Source organism: Pelophylax lessonae, assembly GCF_965119305.1.
Source record: "Pelophylax lessonae genome assembly, chromosome: 3".
NCBI classification, from domain to species: Eukaryota; Metazoa; Chordata; class Amphibia; order Anura; family Ranidae; genus Pelophylax; species Pelophylax lessonae.
Window position 1 is genome coordinate 277525380 of NC_138770.1, and position 19495 is coordinate 277544874.

At 44.9% G+C, this 19495-nt stretch overlaps 1 protein-coding gene across 1 annotated transcript in view; it reads left to right on the forward strand.

The window, feature by feature from the left end:
* Positions 1-19495, forward strand: part of PIK3CA (phosphatidylinositol-4,5-bisphosphate 3-kinase catalytic subunit alpha) — a 318657-nt gene that overhangs the window by 153799 nt on the left and 145363 nt on the right. Inside the window, exons 10-11 of the mRNA XM_082248881.1 lie at positions 4481-4605; positions 8677-8758. Of these exons, the coding sequence (XP_082105007.1) occupies positions 4481-4605; positions 8677-8758 (207 nt within the window). The remainder of the gene's footprint in view (positions 1-4480; positions 4606-8676; positions 8759-19495) is intronic.

Consider the following 19495-nt stretch of genomic DNA (forward strand, 5'->3'; position numbering starts at 1 on the left):
TCCTACATTGCATGGTGTGAACCTTTGGGGTTCCGTCCACGGTCTTATTCGGTTAGTCGAATATTAGCTTTTCTGCAACAAGGGGTTGAGCAGAAACTGGCCTTGAGCACTATCAAGGGTCAGGTCTCAGCTTTAGCTATCTTCTTTCAGAAGCCTTTGGCTACTCATTCCTTGGTGCGGAATTTCATCCAGGGGGTGCGACATCTGGCTCCGCCAGTGCGCGCGCCGTTACCACCCTGGGATCTTAATTTAGTATTGTCGGTTCTTCGGAAACCTCCCTTTGAAGATATTAGGGAGATTCCTCTACCTACGTTGTCCCAGAAGGTGGCCTTCTTGGTGGCTATCACTTCTGCACGCAGGGTGTCAGAACTGGCCGCTTTATCTTGTCGTTCCCCATATCTGGTGGTTCATAGAGATAAGGTGGTTCTTCGTCCGAATCCATCCTTCCTACCAAAAGTGGTTTCAGAATTTCATCTAAATGAAGAAATTGTATTACCTTCCCTGTGTCCTAAGCCCAGTCATCCTCGGGAGTTTGCTTTACACTCCTTGGATGTGGTCCGGGCGATCAGGGTATACTTAAAAACGACAGACTCGTTTCGCAAGACGGATTCACTTTTTGTGATCCCGGATGGACCCAAAAAGGGGTTGCCTGCATCTGCCGCAACCATTTCCAAATGGATCAGACAGACGGTGGTACAGGCTTATTCTATTAAGGGTCGGGAGCCCCCGTTCCTGTTAAGGCGCACTCCACTCGGGCACTTAGTGCGTCATGGGCCTTTCGCCATCAGGCGTCAGTGGTCCAGGTGTGCAAGGCGGCTACCTGGTCGTCGGTGCATACCTTTACAAAACATTATAAAGTTGATGTAATGGCATCATCTGATGCCGTGTTTGGCCGCAAGGTTTTGCAGGCCGCCATTTGAGGAGACCAGTGGTCTGCCTCGAGGGTTTTTTCCGTTGGAAATTTTTCTTTTGAGTCTCATTCTTTGTTTATAATGAGCCTTTAAAACTTCTAGTTTGGCACCGGTTGGGCCTTCTAGATTGGATTTTGATTTTTGTCAATCCCACCCCTCATTTGTGGCACTGCTTCTGGATGTCCCAGCTCTTGAGAATCAAGAAGACTACGTCTGTCAATGAGCGATAGAGAAAAATGGATTTTTGTAAGATCTTACCGTAAAATCCTTTTCTCTTAAGCTCATTGACAGACGTAGTACCCGCCCCTCTATCATTGAGTTGGGTTGGGTTAAATTCTCTGTTACTGCTTTAGAACAGAACTGATTCCCTGTAGCAGAGAGAGGGAGGATATACCCTCAGGGACTGCCCCTAAGGTGGAGCCAGAACGTTTTGTCTTTCTGCCTAGTCCTACTCCTGCGGAGACAACATAACCCAGCTCTTGAGAATCAAGAAGACTACGTCTGTCAATGAGCTTAAGAGAAAAGGATTTTACGGTAAGATCTTACAAAAATCCATTTTTCAGTAATTCAATTTAACCTGCTGCCATCCGCGCTACAGCCTATATACGGCTGCAGCGCGGACTCTAATTTTCGGGAGGCCGTTTTTAAACGGCCTCCAGTGACACGCCCCCCCGCGCGCTCCCGCGAGCGCGCAGCGGGGAAAATCTGTGTCGGCCGTGTCCAAGGGACAGATCGTGGTGAATGGCCAATCACAGCGGCCATTCACCACGTGATCGGGCCGTCCAATGAGCGATGATCTCATATGTAAACATATGAGATCATCTCTCATCGCCGGCGCTCCTTCCTCACACAGAGCCTGCAGTGTGAGGAAGGAGGGGGAGCCTCACAGCGCCAGGGACACACAGCGATGTAATCAGGGCACTGATCACCAGTGCCCTGATTACTAAAAGGTAAAAACATACACACAGTGCCCACAGTGCCCGCCATCAGTGCCCCCATCAATGCCCACAATCAGTGCCCATAGTGCTGCCAGTCAGTGCCTGCTCATCTAGGCACTGATGAGCACTGACTGGCAGCACTATGGGCACTGAGTGTGGGTACTGATGTTGCTGCCCATCAGTGCCGCTCATCAGTGCCACCCGTCAGTGTCCAGTGCCATCCGCCAGTGCCCATCAGTGCCGCCAGTCAGTGCCGCCTCTCAGTGCCCAGCAGTGCCACCTCTCAGTGCCACCTCTCAGTGCCCAGCAGTGCCACCTCTCAGTGCCCAGCAGTGCCACCTCTCAGTGCCCAGCAGTGCCACCTCTCAGTGCCCAGCAGTGCCGCCTCTCAGTGCCCAGCAGTGCCGCCTCTCAGTGCCCAGCAGTGCGGCCTCTCAGTGCCCAGCAGTGCGGCCTCTCAGTGCTTACCAGTGCCGCCTATCAGTGCAGCATATTAGTACCTCCTCATCAGTGCCCATCAGTGCAGCCTATCAGTGCCCATCAGTGCCGCCTCATCAGCGCACATCAGTGAAGGAGAAAAATTTATTTTCAAAATTTACTCGCAGAAAATAAGAAAAACTTTTTTTTTTTTCAAAATTTTCTGTCTTTATTCTTTTTTTTTTTTTTTTTGTAAGAAATAAAAAACCCAGAGGTGATTACATACCACCAAAAGAAAGCTCTATTTGTGTGAAAAAAATGATAAAAATTTCAAATGGGTACAGTGTAGCATGACCGCGCAATTGTCATTCAAAGTGTGACAGCGCTGAAAGCTGAAAATTGGCCTGGATGGGAAGGGTGTTTAAGTGCACAGTAGGCAAGTGATTAAAAAAGGGAAACTCCTATATTATATAGATTCATCACGCACGAGTGTTATATTTTAAGCATTTCTTTCTTTTAATTTTGATGATTATGGCTTACAGCTAGTAAAAACCTGAAATTCAGTATCTCAGAAAATTAGAATATTGTGAAAAAGTTCAATATTGTAGATTCATGGTGTCACACTCTATTTAATTCAAAACACCTGTAAAGGTTCCTGAGCCTTTAAATGGTCTTAGTTGTGGGAGCACAATTTCAAAATAGCAGGTCAGTGTGATTTCAGGTTCTACTTGAAAGACATCTGTGCAGCTTTATGCACAGATGTCTATTGAAGTTGCACCTGAAATCAGCAAAAGTAGTGCAGGAACTACTTTTTCAAATTGGTGCAGTACTGCAAAGTTGGTGTTAAACCGATTTGGAACGGTGCCATTGCCGGCAATGGGCTGTGACTTGACAAATCGCTCCAATGTGAACAAGGGCTCAAAGAAAGAAATGCTTGCAAAACAGTGCATCTGGAAAGTTTTCACATCGCTTCACTTTTTCCACATTTTGTTATGTTACAGCCTTATTTCGAAATAATTTTAAATCAATTTTTTTGGTGCACAACTATTTTCAGATCTCTACAGAGATGTTCAATCGGGTTCAAGTCAGGGCCCTGGCTGGGCCACTCAACAACATTCACAGAGGTCTCCCGTAGCCACTTCTTTGTTGTCTTGGCTGTGTGCTTAGGGTTGTTGTCCTGTTTGAAGATTAACCTTCGCCCCAGTCTGAAGTCCAGAGTGCTCTGGAGCAGGTTTTCATCAAGGATGTCTCTGTACATTGCTGCATTCATCTTTCCCTCGATCCTAGTCTCCCAATGCCTGCAGCTGATAAACATCCCCACAGCATGATGCTGCCACCACCATGCTTCACTGTAGGGATGGTATTGGCCAGGTGATGAACGGTCCTGGGTTTCCTCCAGACATAAGGCTTACCATTCAGGCCAAAGAATTTAATCTTTGTCTCATCAGACCAGAGAATTTTGTCTCATGGTCTGAGAGTCCTTCAGGTGCCTTTTGGCAAACTCCAAGTGGGCTGTCATGTGCCTTTTACAGAGGAGTGGCTTCCATCTGGCCACTCTACCATACAGGTCTGATTGATGGAGTGCTGCAGAGATGGTTGTTCTTCTGGATGGTTCCCTCTCTCCACAGAGAAATGCTGGAGCTCTGTCAGAGTTTCTCCCCTGATCGCTCAGTTTTGCAGGGCGGCCCGCTCTAGCAACAGTCCTAGTGGTTCCAAACTTCTTCCATTTATGGATGATGGGAGGCCACTGTGCTCATTGGGACATTCAATGCTGCAGACCTTTTTCTGTACCCATCTCTAGATCTGTGCCTTGATGCAATCCTGTCTCGGAGGGCTACAGACAATTCCTTGGTCTTCATGGCTTGGTTTGTGCTCTGACATGCACTGTTAACTGTGGGACCTTTTATATAGACAGATGTGTGCCTTTCCAAATCCTGTTCAATAAACTGAATTTACCACAGGTGGACTCCAATCAGGATGTAGAAACATCTCAAAGATGATCAGTGGTAACAGAATGCACCTGAGCTCAACTTTGTTTGTCATGGCAAAGGCTGTGAATACTCTTATGTACGTGCAATTATTATTTTTTTTTTTTCTAATAAATTTGCAAAGATCTTAAACTACTTTCACGTTGTCATTATGGGGTATTGTTTGAGGAAAATAATGACTTTCATCCATTTTGGAATATATATATATATTTTTTTTTTAATGCAGGCAAGCAGAATAGCTAGAGATAATGAAGTCCGGGAGAGTGATAAAGAGCAACTCAAAGCCATTTCTGCCCGGGACCCTCTCTCTGAAATTACTGAGCAAGAAAAAGAGTTTCTCTGGAGTCACAGGTACCACTCATTTGACCTGACTGCTTTAAGTTTCTTGCAAACAAGCCTTAAAAAGTGCTTTACCCACTGTTCCTTAGTGTGCTGGATAGATCAACACAAGACCTTTTTTTTATTTCTGCTGTGGTGTGTTGCATTAAAATAATGCTGAAATCCAATTTCTCTGGAACATCACAAGGCATTCTTGGTACAGCACTTTAGATAGATTACCTGTTTAGGTCGTTCATTTTTTTTTTTTTAAGAAAGTACAGTATAAAAAAATTGTAGGGCTGCAACTAACGATTTTCATAATCGATTAGTTGGCCTATTTTGTTTCATTCGATTAATCCGATAATAACCTTAAAGTGTGGAGTATAATTTAGTTAAGAGAAGTATGGGTTTCTTTTTTTTTTCCAGAAGCCTACTTGTCTAGGACCGATGCTGCATCTGTCCCACGGTGCCTCTACACTGAAAACAGAGCAATCAAACACCGCTAATCACTTGGTTCTCACAGCTCCGTGAGCAGAGGGCTGCTGTCTCTCAGCCCTCGCTCACTGGAGCGCTGGGTTGTGTAGGGGTGAGGAGCAGCCAGTTCTGAGTCTCATCATCTTGGTAAGAGGCTGAGCCAGTGTCGGTCCAGGGATCTGGCAAATCCCGACTCCGTAGTCGTGATGATGTGGAGCCTGGACCTACTTCTGTGACGTCAGCAGAGAGCGGACTTCAGCCCGCTCTCTGCTGTAAACTGGTCAGAGCAGTGCAGAACAAACTGCACTCCTGTGGTCCATAGGAGATGTACAGGCAAACGAGCTTTAGCTGTACATCTTCTTTTAATATGTAAAGTTTAAAAAAAGGCAATTTATTCTTAAATATCTATATCCAGTGGTAAATATAAATAACCAACTATATGGTTAGGGAGCAAAATCTCAAATCCACTCTGAGAATAACAGACAGATGAGATGTTTATACTATTAGAGGATGAATCTGGTAAATATCAGACTCTGACATCAAATTTTCTTATTTAAAAAAATAAACAAAATTAAAGACTGTTGCCAATTTTTAGACAGAACTCTAATATAAACCATCCAAAAAGTGAGTACACCCCTCGCATTTTTGTAAATATTTTATTATATCTTTACATGTGACAACACTAAAGAAATTACACTTTGCTACAATGTAAAGTAGTGAGTGTACAGCTTGTATAACAGTCTAAATTTGTTGTCCCCTTAAAATAACTCAACACACAGCCATTAATGTCTAAACCGCTGGCAACAAAAGTAAGTACACCCCTAAGTGAAAATGTCCCAACTGGGCCCAAAGTGTCAATATTCTGTGTGGCCACCAATATTTTCCAGCACTGCTTTAACCCTCTTGAGCATGGAGCTTCACAGCTGGCACTGGTGTACTCTTCCACTCCTCCATGACGACATCACGGAGCTGTTAGATGTTAGAGACCTTGCGCTCCTCCTTTTGTTTGTGAATGCCTCACAGATGCTCAATAGGGTTTAGGTCTGGAGACATGCTTGGCCAGGCCATCATCTTTACCCCCAGCTTCTTTAGCAAGGCAGTGGTCATCTTGGAGGTGTGTTGGGGGTTATGTTGAAATACTGCCCTTTGGCCCAGTCTCCGAAGGGAGGGGGATCATGCTCTGCTTAGTACATGTTGGAATTCATGGTTCCCTCAATGAACTGTAGCTCCCCGGTGCCGGCAGCACCATGCTTGACTGTAGTCTTTGTACTCCTCATCTGGTTGCCGCCACACACGCTTGACACCATCTGAACCAAATAAGTTTCTCTTGGTCTCCTCAGACCACAGGTTATGGTTCCAGTAATCCATATCCTTGGTGTGCTTGTCTTCAGCAAACTGTTTGCGGGCTTTCTTGTGCATCATCTTTAGAAAAGGCTTCCTTCTGGGATGACAGCCATGCAGACCAATTTGATGCAGTGTGCGGCGTATGGTCTGAGCACTGACAGACTGACCCACCACCCCTTCAAACTTTATTGCAATGCTGGCACCACTCATATGCCTGTTTCCCAAAGACCACCTCTGGATATGACTCTGAGCACATGTATTCAACTTTGATTGACCATGGCAAGGCCTGTTCTGAGCGGAACCTGTCCTGTTAAACCTATGTATGGTCTTGGCCACCGTACTGCATCTCAGTTTCAGGGTCTTGGCAATCTTCTTATAACCTAGGCCAGCTTTATGTAGAGCAACAATTCTTTTTTTCAGATCCTCAGAGTTCTTTGCTACGAGGTGCCATGTTGAACTTCCAGTGACTAGTATGAGAGAATGGAAGGGATAACACCAAATTAACACAGCTGCTCCCCATTCACTCCTAAGACCTTGTAACACTGAGTCACATGACATTGGGAAGAGAAAATGGCTAATTGGGCCCAATTTGGACATTTTCACTTAGGGGTGTACTCACTTTTGTTGCCAGCAGTTTAGACAATAATGGCGGTGTGTTGCGTTTTGGGGGGGGGGGGGGGCAGCAAATTTACACTGTTATACAAGCTGTACACTCACTACTTTACATTGTAGCAAAGGTTAATTTTTTCAGTGTTGTCACATGAAAAGATATAATAAAATATTTACAAAAATGGTGAGGTGTGTACTCTTGTGAGATACTATATTATGTATGACAGACTCCCTGGTCATAGGCCGGTGGCTTAATAAAAGCTACCTGCACCTGTCACTTATGCTAGCCATACAAAAACAATGTCTTCCTTTTGAAAAACTTTCATTTTTTTTTTTTTTTTTTTTTTGATTTTCTAATCAATAGTGGGGTCAAATCAACGTTCGTTTGCTACCACAGTGATGGGCAAATTCGAAGGAGCAGACTAGAGAACTTGTTGGTCAAAGCAATTTTCAGACATTGTATATGGTTTTCGTTCAGAATGTACATTCATTTTAAAACTGCATGTTAAAAGCAAGTTTTTAAGTTTTTAAATATTCTTTCATTCAGCGAATGTACAAAGATTTTTTGTATGAATAGTCTCGTCCAAAAATCGATACGTGTATGGCCAGCATAAGGCTAAGTTCACACCTATGCTGTTTGCTTTTAATCCGTTTCTGCAGTGCTTTTTGTTGGGTTTTGCATTTTTAATGCTTTTTTTTGGCCAATTTGGTGTTGGACAGATTAAAAAACGCAAATTGCGGGAAAAACGCACTACATGCTTTTCTGCACCTTCTTCATTGAAGTCTATTGTACCAAAAAAGCAAAAACAAATTAGCTGACCAACTAATCGATTATGAAAATAGTTGACAATCTATTTAGTTGTCGATTAATCAATTATTTGTTTCCGGCCCTAAACAATTGTAAACCTGTCTCTAATAAGTAAGTTTCGAGAAGTCATTGATTTTTTTTTTTGCATAGACCAGAAATGAAATACAGTAGAAGAGAGTACATATAGAAAGTGAAGTCTTTCTGCAAAAAAAAAAAGTGAAGTGCAGAATGTGAGATCGAACTCCAAGCACTCAGTTCACTACCTTCCATTATTCGGTGGGATGAACACGGATTACAACAGTCCAGATCTCCAGCGACCTTGGCTCACCCCCTTCAGTGATCCAGTCAACCGTGGTGCTCATGAAGTGCTCCACTGCTGCAACAAATTGTAGTGTTAGAAAAAAAAAGAAAAATGGAAGACCTATTTATTGTTTGTGCCTGACTGCATTACAGTAGTATTAAAGGAAACATTAGTTTGTCTTCAGAGTTTAAGCTTTGAATATCTGAATCCAATGCAATTCACAAGTTTCCCCCTTGTCTGCCTGAAGTTTTGTTTAAAATACTTATTCGCCACCTACCCCTCTGCCTTGCATATTTCCTACACATCACTCTGGTTTTAAGTTCTGGTGACACACAATAATAGGCAGATTGTCCACTGAGAATTTATTTTATTAGCCACTGAGGCGCTTCCTTTGGGAAGAGTGATGACAGTTCGACAAAGTTGAACCCATGTCAGAGATATCGGGGCCCTGTGATGTTTTCTGTGAGGAAGAAATCTAAAATTTGTATGTGTAAAATGGCTGACCGTGTTCATTTCTTGTTCTGGTTTCATCTAATGCCTTTGTCTTATTCCTTATTTAATTTTGCAGGCATTATTGTCTGAATACTCCTGATATCCTCCCTAAGCTGCTTCTAGCTGTGAAATGGAATTGCAGAGATGATGTTGCACAGGTACAGTACAAAGATGATGATAATAATCTTGTTGCACCAGATGTTTGACATATTCAGTTTTCTTTCTGTATGTGCATTATTTGAAGAAGTTTGTTGGCTTTCATATTAAATAGTCAGTTATTGGTGAGTATATACAGTATTTTTGTCTTTTTTATATGTGCTTTTATATGAGAAACCCCCATATCTAAATTGTACAGGACACAGGCAGAGTGTTCATACAATGCGTTAGGAGCGTGTACCTTCAGGTGAATAGACACTGGCAAACATTTAAAAGGACATGCCCCATGGGCTCCTCCCCTATAACCCTACCCCAATCTGTGAGCCCTCAGTTTTGTGCTGGTGTCTGAAGGTGATGAACCTTTTCTCCTCCAATGGAGAAAATCGCCTCAAGTCGCCAACTAGTTTATTTTATTTTCAAATTATTCAACCCTTACTGTCTTCTAATGCAAACATAGAAGCAGTGTTCAGATCAGCGCAACCCACTGCTGTCGGAATAGCCTGTAATGCTGCTTTCGGCCTGGATCCTGCATGGGCACTCACATTGGCACTTGGTACAACACGTTGAGTTAGCCGCTGGGTGCTATACAGGTCCAGAGCCCATGGTCCATCACTAACTTCCTGAAGACCCTTTTGGGGGCATTCCCACTGTGATGGATGAAGCCTTGACTTTATGTACAGTCCAGCCTTGTGGACAGTTGGGACAGGATCACTTGTTATTACTCCAGAAATGAAAATAGTGATGCTGAGCACCCTGCTCCTGCGCTCAGGACTAGGTCCTCAGGCTGCCTCTATCACGGAACTCACACTTGGCATCCACTATGGCTAAGCTTTGCTGCCCTCTACGACCGGGGTGGTCAACCAGACACTGCAAATAAAAACAAAGAAAGGGGCACACCAGCCTAGCGCATTATCCTCAGTGGGCTTTTTAATAACCTAAGTTTTAAAATCAGCTATTTACTTTGGCTCTCTTTCAAATATATACATTTTATTTCCATTTATATAGAATAAAGAGGTCCTTTGAGTTTTTTTGTGCATGATACTAGAGTTGGTCTTAATGTCTTTTACAGTACATCTATTGTAAATTAGACTATTGGGTATGAATATACATTATATAAAGACCAGCCATGAATGTTGCAAATTTGGTTCTAAGGAAGAGGGGACCCCCCCCCCCCCCCCCGCCCTATGCGTCAGATAATTTGGACATTCTCACACTCAGGATCTGTCGAGCCAATCAGGGTGGTCTGAGCATTCTTTGGACTTTAAGTCTATTGATGTATTTTTGAGTGTGTGTGTATGTATGTGTGTGTATGTGTATGTATATATATATATATATATATATATATATATATATATATATATATATATATATATATATATATATATATATATATATATACATATATATTTATATATATACATATATATATATATTTATATTTTCATATATATATATATATATATATATATATATATATATATATATACACATTATATATCTCATTTTTTTTTTTTTTTTTTTTTTTTTTTTAATTCAATAAATGGTTGCAAAGGTAATCCGCTAGGTTGGTGTGCCCTCTGTTCCTTATCTCTAACCTGCCGTGTACCCACATAACCTCTCCCAGTATATTCCAGAGCTATTGTTGTTTTTTTTTTTCTGGTGCTAAATGAATTTTTATCTGCTCTGTTTCCCCTAACTAAGCACTAAAAGTGTGATGTCTAACAGATCCAGTTGCGGTGAGGTAGCCTAACTTACACTCTCAGTAGCTTGCCAGACAGTGACTCCATTCAAATGATATCTTACAGACTAGAAAGCTTTAGCCTGAAAACTTGTGCCGATCATAACAGATGAACATCAGAAAGTTCAAAAAATCGTACTGTCTAGCTCCAAGAGACCCTGGGGTGGTAAGTCCAAGGCGGGTCCCTCCGGTCTCATGGATAAGCCCTCCTTTGCCTGAAGGGAAGCCCTCACCCAAGACAAATGGGTTCTCGGGTTGATTCGGTCCAGTTATAAGATAGAGATTTTCGGTCCTTGCCCCCGCCAAGGTTCTTCCCTTCCAATTTGCGTCTGTCCACGGATCGGCTTCAAGACCTTTTCGGAGCGCTTCAGGATTTGTTGTCACAAAGGGTGATAGTCCCGGCCTGTTCTAGAGTCAGGACGCTTTCAGGGGTTTTATTCAAACCTCTTTACGGTTCCCAGGAAGGAAGGGAAGGAGAACCAGGCCCTGAACCATTTCGGTCGGATTAAAAAAATCAGGATGGAATCCATTCGCTCAGTCATGGCTTCTATTCATCAGGGGGACTTTCTAGCCTCCATCAATATCAAGGACGCTTACCTTCATGTTCTGATTTACATCGGGCATCAACGTTTTCTTCGCTTATAGGCGAGGAGCACTATCAATTTGTGGCGTTACCCTTTGGTCTCGCCTTTGCTCCTGCGGTGTTCACAAAAGTGTTGGCCCCGATTTTAGCCTTACTCAAACAACGGGGGATTTCGGTTCTGGGGTACCTGGACGATCTGAGGGCAGAATAATCATCGGTCCTGAAGAAGGATCTTGACATTACGGTGAGAACTGTGCAGAAGTTCGGCTGGACTTTTCAAAAGTCAACCTTGACTCCGTCCAATAAGTTGGACTTCCTGGGGCTGACTCTGGATTCAGCATCAGCCGGGGTGTTTCTCCCGGAAATGAAACTATTGAAATTGCAGCGGGCGATTCGCCTCCTGTTATCCAATCGTCGGTCGTCTGAGGACCTGCATGCAGGTGCTGGGTCTGATGGTTTCAAACTTCAAGGCCATTCCTTTGCTCAGTTCCATACCAGAACAAGATTCTAACCAAATGGGACAAGAATCCACAGCCTCTGGACAATTTGATCCTTTTGAGTTGGGTTTGCGAGAGGGTCTCTGCTTTGGTGGCTCCGCTCCCCAGCGCTTTATCAAGGAAAAGTCTTCCTTCCCCTGTTCTGGACAGTGGTGACTACGGATGCCAGCCTGTCTGGATTTTGGGGGGGGAGGGGGTCCTGGGCACAGATTCAGCTCAGAGGATTTGGTCTCCAGTCTGCCGATCAACATCCTGGAAATTCAAGCCATCAAACTTTGCCTGTCCTGGTGGGCTGATAGTCTGCAAGGGTGTCTGGTGAGGATTCAATCGGACAATGCCACGGCTGTGGCATATATCAATCACCAAGGGGGCACCAGAAGGGCCCTAACGACAAAAGAAGTGGCCAGTATGCTACAGTGGGTGGAACTTCTTGTTCAGGCACTATCGGCCGTGCACATTCCAGGGATGGAAAATTGGCAGGTGGACTACCTCAGTCATCAGGCTCTGTGTCCAGGCGAATGGTCCTTTCACCCGGAAGTTTTCCAGCAACTGTGTCTTCAGTGGGGGACACCGGATATGGACCTGTTGGCCTCTTGTCTCAACCGGAAGGTTCAGAGATTTGTTGTTGGGTGTCGGGATCTTCTGGCAGATGCTGCAGATGCTCTGGTGGCCCCTTGGGGCCAGTATCATCTGATTTATGCATTTCCTCCAATACAACTTCTGCTGAGACTTCTGCGCAGAATCAAGGCAGAAGGGATTCCGCTTCTAAGGGTCTGGCTATTGAAAGCCAGGTACTGAAGGATAGGGGTTTGTCGGAATCGGTGATTCCTACCCTGTTAAAAGCTAGAAAATCTACCTCTCTAAAAATTTACCATTTGAATTTGGAAAGCCTATATTACTTGGTGTGAGTCTCGGGGGAATTTCCCCCCCCCCTTCTTTTCTGTATCACGTCTTCTGAAGTTTTTTTAAAAAAAAGGTGTTGATCAACGTATGGCTTTGGGCACCTTTTTAACCACTTTAGGACCGGAGGATTTCCCTGCTTTATGTCCAGGCCACTTTTTGCGACTTTAACTGACAATTGCACGGTCATGCAACGCCGTACCCAAACAAAATTTACGTCCTTTTTTCCCCACAAACAGAGCTTTCTTTTGGTGGTATTTGATCACCTCTGCGCTTTTCATTTTTTGCGATATTAATAAAAAAAAAAAAGCGACAATTTTGAAAAAATAACAATATTTTTCTACTTTGACAGTTTAAAAAATATCCAATATATTAAATTTTTGTCATATATTTAAGCCAAAATGTATTAAGCTACATGTCTTTGACAAAAAAATTCTCAATGAGCTTATTTTTAACCGCTTGAAGACCGGAAGATTTTACCCCATTCCTGACCAGGCCATATTTTGCGATTCGACACTGCGTTACTTTAACGGACAATTACGCGGTTGTGCGATGCTTTATCCAAATTTAATTTATGTCCTTTTTTCCCCACAAATAGAGCTTTCTTTTGGTGGTATTTGATCACCTGTGCGATTTTTTACTTTTTGCGCTATAAACAAAAAAAGAGCGACAATTTTGAAAAAATATTTTTCACATTTTTTTTATATGAAATTCCCCCCCCCCCCAAAAAAAATGTAAAAATCAAATTTTTTTAACATTTTAGGCCAATTTTTCTACTACATATGTTTGGTAAAAAAAATCGCAAAAAGCGTATTTTGATTGGTTTGCGCACAAGTTATCGCAGCTACTAACTACGGGAAATTTAATCATGTTGTTGTTGTTGTTGTTTTTTTTTTTTAACTAGTAATGGCGGTGATATGCGATATTTTTTTATTTTTTGTTTTTTTTGCGGGACTGCGACATTGCGGCGGACAGATCGGACCCTTGACTGACATTTTTGACACTTTTGGGGGTACCAGTGACATTACTACAGTAATCAGTGCTATAAATAAAGCAGGGAAGGGGTTAACTTTATTGGTGATCAAGGGGTTAAATATATGCCTGGTGCTTACTGACGTGTGTGGGGGGAGGGAACTGTGTGACACAGGCTCAGATCGCAGGTTCAGCTATGCTGAATTCTGTAATCTGTCCCTGCCTGTCACATAGGAGATCCGCCCGCTTTGTTTACACAAGCGGGCAGATCTCCGATCGGGGAAGAGCGGCGGTGATCACCGCCTCTCCTCCCCTGGCCTACTCCCGCTGTGTCTGAATACAGCGGGAGCGAGCCTCCGGCGGCGCTCGCCGCCCACAAAGGGAGGAGTCCAGCGGCGTAGGTCTACGTCGTTGGACGATAACGAGCCACTTTGCCGCAGTACACTCCATGTGAGCGGTCGGCAAGTGGTTAAGGGCCAGCTATCAGCTTTGGCAGTTTTCTTCAAAAGACCGTTGGCAATGGATTCCTTGGTACGTACATTTGTGCAGGGAGCTCGCCATTTAGCTCCCCGGTGCAGTCCCTAGTGCCTCCGTGGGACCTCAATTTAGTACTGTCGGTCCTTCAAAGACCGCCGTTTGAGAATATTTGTGAAATTACTTCTTGTCACAGAAAGTGGCTTTCTTGGTGGCTATTACTTCTTCACACAGGTTTTGGAGTTGGCTGCGTTGTCCTGTTGGTCATCTTACCTGGTGGTTCACAGGGAAAAAGTGGTGCTTCGTCCCTGTCAGTGGTTCCTTCCTAAGGTCGTTTTGGGGTTTCATTTGAATGAGCACATTGTGTTGCATTCATTAGGTCTTAAGCCAATGCATCCGAAGAAGGTTGCTTTGCATTTGTTGGACTTGGTTCGGGCCATCAGGGTGTACTAAAAGGCAACTGATTCCATTCGGAAATCAGATTCCATGTTTATTCTTAACAGGTGCAGAAACAAAGAAAATGTGAGGAAAGTTCCGGTGGTGGCAATATGGGGCAGCGTCTACCTGAAAGTGTGTTTCCTGGGCTACCAGGATGTCAGCCTTCTTGGTAATGGCTTCCTTCCACAAGATCCTCCGTTTGGCCGGGTGGTTGAGTCCATTGGAGTTGATAGAGAGAATCTTCAGTCCCATGGGAAAAGGGTCAGAGGAGATGGAATCGGCATATGGTGTGTCTTGTCTTGGTGTGTCTTGAGCTCGGAGAATGGGTCGAAATGTATGCGGTATGTCAAGGTGAAGCCCGACGAGACCATGAACTGGCAGTGGAGGAGTATGAGGCAGTAAAGTTTGATATTACTGGAGTACACTGGGCACTGGGAGCAAGAAATTTGCATGTTGTTCTGGAAGTCAATGATGTAGCGAAAGGAACGCTGCATAGTGATAACAACTAGCTCCAACGGGAGCAACCAAGGGGCCCACTGCTGGGCATAAAAAAGAGAATTCCTCGAAAGGGATTCGGGCAGGAAGACCTGCAACATTTATCAGGGTAAGGTACGGTGGTGTGTACCAAGGCACCGGACCAGGGAAGTCCGTTGAGCATGAAAGAGTCAGAATAGGGCCTTCAAGGTTTGCTGCGGTGGTTTGTAGGGGGTCTAGCCCATCCTAGCGAGGTGTTCGCCTTCTGAGGTGGTGCGTTCACTGGATGTTGAGGAGGAATGATATTCCAAGTACGCAGAAGTTCCCATCCGGTTTCCAAGGTGTGTACGGTTTTGGTGGTGCCCTCTTTGGTAATTATCAGGCTCGCCGGATATTTCCACTTGTAAGGTATATCGTGGTTGCGCAAGGCCTTGGTGACGGTTAATAAGTTGTTGCGTTGCATTGTGTAGCAGGAGAAGTCTGGGAACACTTGAAGGTTCCTCGCTTGGTCAGGCAATTGATCTTTCTGCTTAAATGCATGAAGAATGCCTTCTTTTGCTTGATAGTAGTGCATTTTAAGCAGCACATCTCTTGGTACATCTGCAGGCAAATGGGGAGGTTTAGGAATGCGGTGAATGCGGTCTATGGTGACATCCGTGGGAGAGAAGCCTGGAACTGCAGCTAGGAACAGGTCTCTCGCAAAGTGCGGGAGTTGATTCGAGGAAACTGTTTCAGGAATGCCGCAAATTTTTAGATTACTCCGGCGTGACCGGTCTTCAAGGTCTGCCAGTTTAGACCTAATCCAGGAGATATCATCTGCCTGAGATGAGTGGGCATCCACCATTGTATTAAATGAAGTTGCAAAATCTATCATTTGGTATTCTACATGGTCAATCCTAGATTCCACAATCTGTATGTTCCATTTGCAGTCTCTTAAGCCTGAGACTAGGTCAGCCTGAAGGGAAGATCTCAGCAGCATCACCATATCCTTTAGTGCTGTGTCTGTTATGGGCTGTCCTGTAGTTGGAAATGCTGCTATGGGATCTGGTATATGAGTGTCCATGTCTGGTGCATCCTCTACCCAGCCCTCGCCATGTGCAAGGTCCGCTGCGAGCGGTGAGGAGGATCTCCTCTGCATGCTTTTAGCAGTGCTTTGTGTAGACGGGGTGGACTGACCTGAGTGCGGATCGGGATCGGTATCCGCTGAGTGCAGGGAGTCTTTTAGAAGAGCTGCCGCCGCCAGAGCGCTGTCTGCATCCCTGTGAAGAGATGTCCGGGTGTCATGTTGGCTGGATCCTCCCGCCGCTGGTGGGAAGTATAAGGTGAGCTTTTTCAGCTTAGGTGGGTCACGCTGCCGTCTGGACATCTCCGCTGTGGTCTCGGGGTGTACCGCAGTATGATAGGTGTGAACAGGCAGTATTTAGTGGCTCCGTAGAGGTGTTTTCCCTGGTCCGGTGCAGGAGCTCCTAGATCATGCGGCCATACTCTTCCGCGGTCGCTCCGCCCCCCCCCCCCCCCCCAGATTCCATGTTTATTCTTACTGGGGGTCCTTGTAAGGGACAGGCTGCATTTCCAGATGGATCAGGCAGACGGTGGTGCAGGCCTATTCCATCAAAGGTCAGGTTCCTCCTTTTCCTGGTAAGGCACATTCTACAAGGGCGCTCAGTGCCTCCTGGCCTTCTGTCTTCAGGCGTCAGTGGTTCAGGTTTGCAAAGCGGCCACCTGGGCATCTGTGCACATGTTCACTAAGTTTTACAAAGTGGATACTTTTGCATCTGCAGATGCTGCCTTTGGCCGCAAGGTTTTGCAGGCCGCTCTGGCAGAGACTTCTGCCTCTTGAGGGTGTTTTTTTTTTTTTTTTTTTTTTCTGGTACGTGCACTACAGTTGTTCCTGGTTGAGCTCCAGATTTACCTGGTTGGCTAGGTTTAGCCCTGTTGGGAATTGTTTCTTGCTGTGTTGGTTTCCCACCCCTCATGCTGATATTGCTTTGGGACGTCCCATCTGTCAAATTTTGTCTTACCATAAAATCCTTTTCGCCGATGTTCATTGACGGACACAGCATCCACCCCTCTGTGGAGTGGAGTTATGTATTCTTCTGACACTGCTTGTTAGAAAACAGATCCTAGAGCAGGAAGTGGGAGTATAACACCTGGGACTGCCCTATAGGCGTAGTTAAGCTTTAACTTTGTTAACCCTTTTCCGCCCAGTGTACTACTCCTAGGAAGCGCAGCATAACCCATCCGTCAAATGAAGATATGACTCTGTGTCCGTCAATGTACATCAGAGAAAAGGATTTTACGGTAAGATAAAAATCCAGTTATTCCTACTGTACTAAAAGCAAGGGAAGCCTCTTCCAGGAAGATCTACAATGTTGTATTGTCCTACCTGGAATATTTTTTTTTTTGCCTAGTGTGAACACCAGAAGAAAAGAAGAAACCAGAGCAAAACTGCATGTAGTGTAGGTATTAAAAGCATTGATACAACTTTAGATGATTAAAATGCACTCGCAAAGGAATGGCCACATGCCAAGCAGTCAGGAGGTATGTGAATCTATGTCCATAGCACAGGCTCTGCTCTCCTCCTCCTAGCCCTGGCCAGGGTGAGCAGTTGAAAATCCAGTGTCAGCCAACTGCTCCAGAGAGGTGAAGCAAACCTTTCTCTCCAGCAAGAGTGCCGTCACACTACATCCAGTGAGAACCGCCTGATGTCACTGCTTGGGGATGCGCAGCAACACGTATTAGGGAGCCCATACCCTTCCTTCGTTTTTAATGTTTTTTGGTCATTCTCTTTATTCCCAGATACCACTGTGTGTCTCTCACATTCTTGTCTTCCTGCAAATAGAACTTGACCAGAACAAAGGTCAAGTTTCAGCAATGTCCATTCCTTATCAGGAGCCTCTGGTTCCCCTCTTTCTTGTCAAGGTGTATCTTGCATTAGGCCCCCACTACTGCACCCTGTGCCCTTTGGGATCTCCACTTGTTTATCTCTGCATTCAGAAACCACCCTTTGAACCTTTCTGTGATTTTTTTTTTTTTTTTTTTTTTCCCACCCTAGATGACCTCTCCTGCAAAGTGTCCTTTTTGTTAGAGACACATCTGACACATAGCTGATGACATAGCTGAGTTAGCAGCTCTCTCCTGTAGAGAGCCATTCCTCATTCTTCACAATGACAATGCATTCTTATGTTCAAACCATCCTTTTTTCCTAAGGTGGTATCATGCTTCCACCTTACCATCCTAATGCCCTGCTCTAAAGCTAAAAAGGCGATCTTTTCATTGAATAGACATAGAGCCATTAAACTCTACCTCAAAACTACAACTTCCTCCAGGAAGACTGATTCCCTGTATTTCCTCTCCTCAGTGCTTCGCAAAGGACAACCTGCTTCAAAACCTATGATCGCTCAATGGATAGAAACGCAGATCGCCAGAGCTTACACTCTAAAGAAAAAAATTACTCTTGACGCTTTTAGGCGCTCATTCAGCTATATCAGTTGGATTTTCTTAGGCTTTTCCTCTGTGCTTTCATGCGTTCATTCAGCCAGATTAATGGGATTTTCTCTGTATCTTCAGCACCAGGCCTCTGTAGCCCGTTTTGGGAGTCCACCACCTCTGTTCATACTTTTTTTTTTTTTTTTTTTTGTTAACCCTTTTCGCTGCCAGCTCCGTACGTCGTACAGACCAAACAGAGGGAGGGGTTCTTACACACATTGTGTGTAAAACGGACAGTCTGACTCCTGTCTGTCAGGTGGAGGCATTCGTGTGGTTGTGCTCTGGCCCAGTTGCTTCCACACACCCCTGATACCAGCCGCACGCTCAACCCACCCCACGTTTTTTTTTCTCCAAATCTTGTCCTCTTAACATCCATAACATTTCCAAAATCCACCCCTATTTAACAAAAGACGCAACACAGCTTTTCACTCCCTGGTTTTCCTACTTTCTCTTTTGTTCGACAGACACGGGGCTCTATTAATCATAACTACAGGGTTATATCACCTTCAGCAAGAGTAGTACTAGGCAGAACAAAAAAACTTGGCTACGCCCATGGGCTGTTCTCAGTTATGCACAGGGAGACTCCTCCTGACAGCCTGTATCAAATGTTCAGTGCGGCTGGCGTCCATGTTTGGGTAGTCTGTGACGTCACGACGGCCATTTTCTTAGTCCAGCGTGATGCTGGAGATGGCCAGAGCTGCGTGGTGATGCCTTGGCTCCTCCTCTTCCATTTCCTCTGATTCCTGGGATATAGGAACTGGATAGCTATTACTGGCAGTTGCTGGGTTAAAATTGTGGCGCTCCTCCAGCTGGTAGCGGTGAGTCCTTGGGCGTCCCTATTCTCTCTCTACTAATAGGTGCCCTGAGTGTGGGGGATCCATAGTGGTGCCAAAAAATGTTTTTGTGTTGCTGGGTCTCCCTTATCCTGCTGGAGCCTCAGGGTCACATCTCCCTCACTGACCCCTTCATGGAGGCACCGGGTCCCTCGAACCTCAACTCCCCATTGTTGCACTGTCGGCGATCCTACGGTCCTTAGTATCCCGGGTGGGATTGGCGTGTGGGCAAAGGCCCAGGCGGAACTGTCCTCCCGCCTTCTCCTGTTCAGTCTTTCTCTGATTCTGAGCCTGGTGCTGCCATGGACGTGGCTCGTCCAGTGGGACTTGATATCACACCC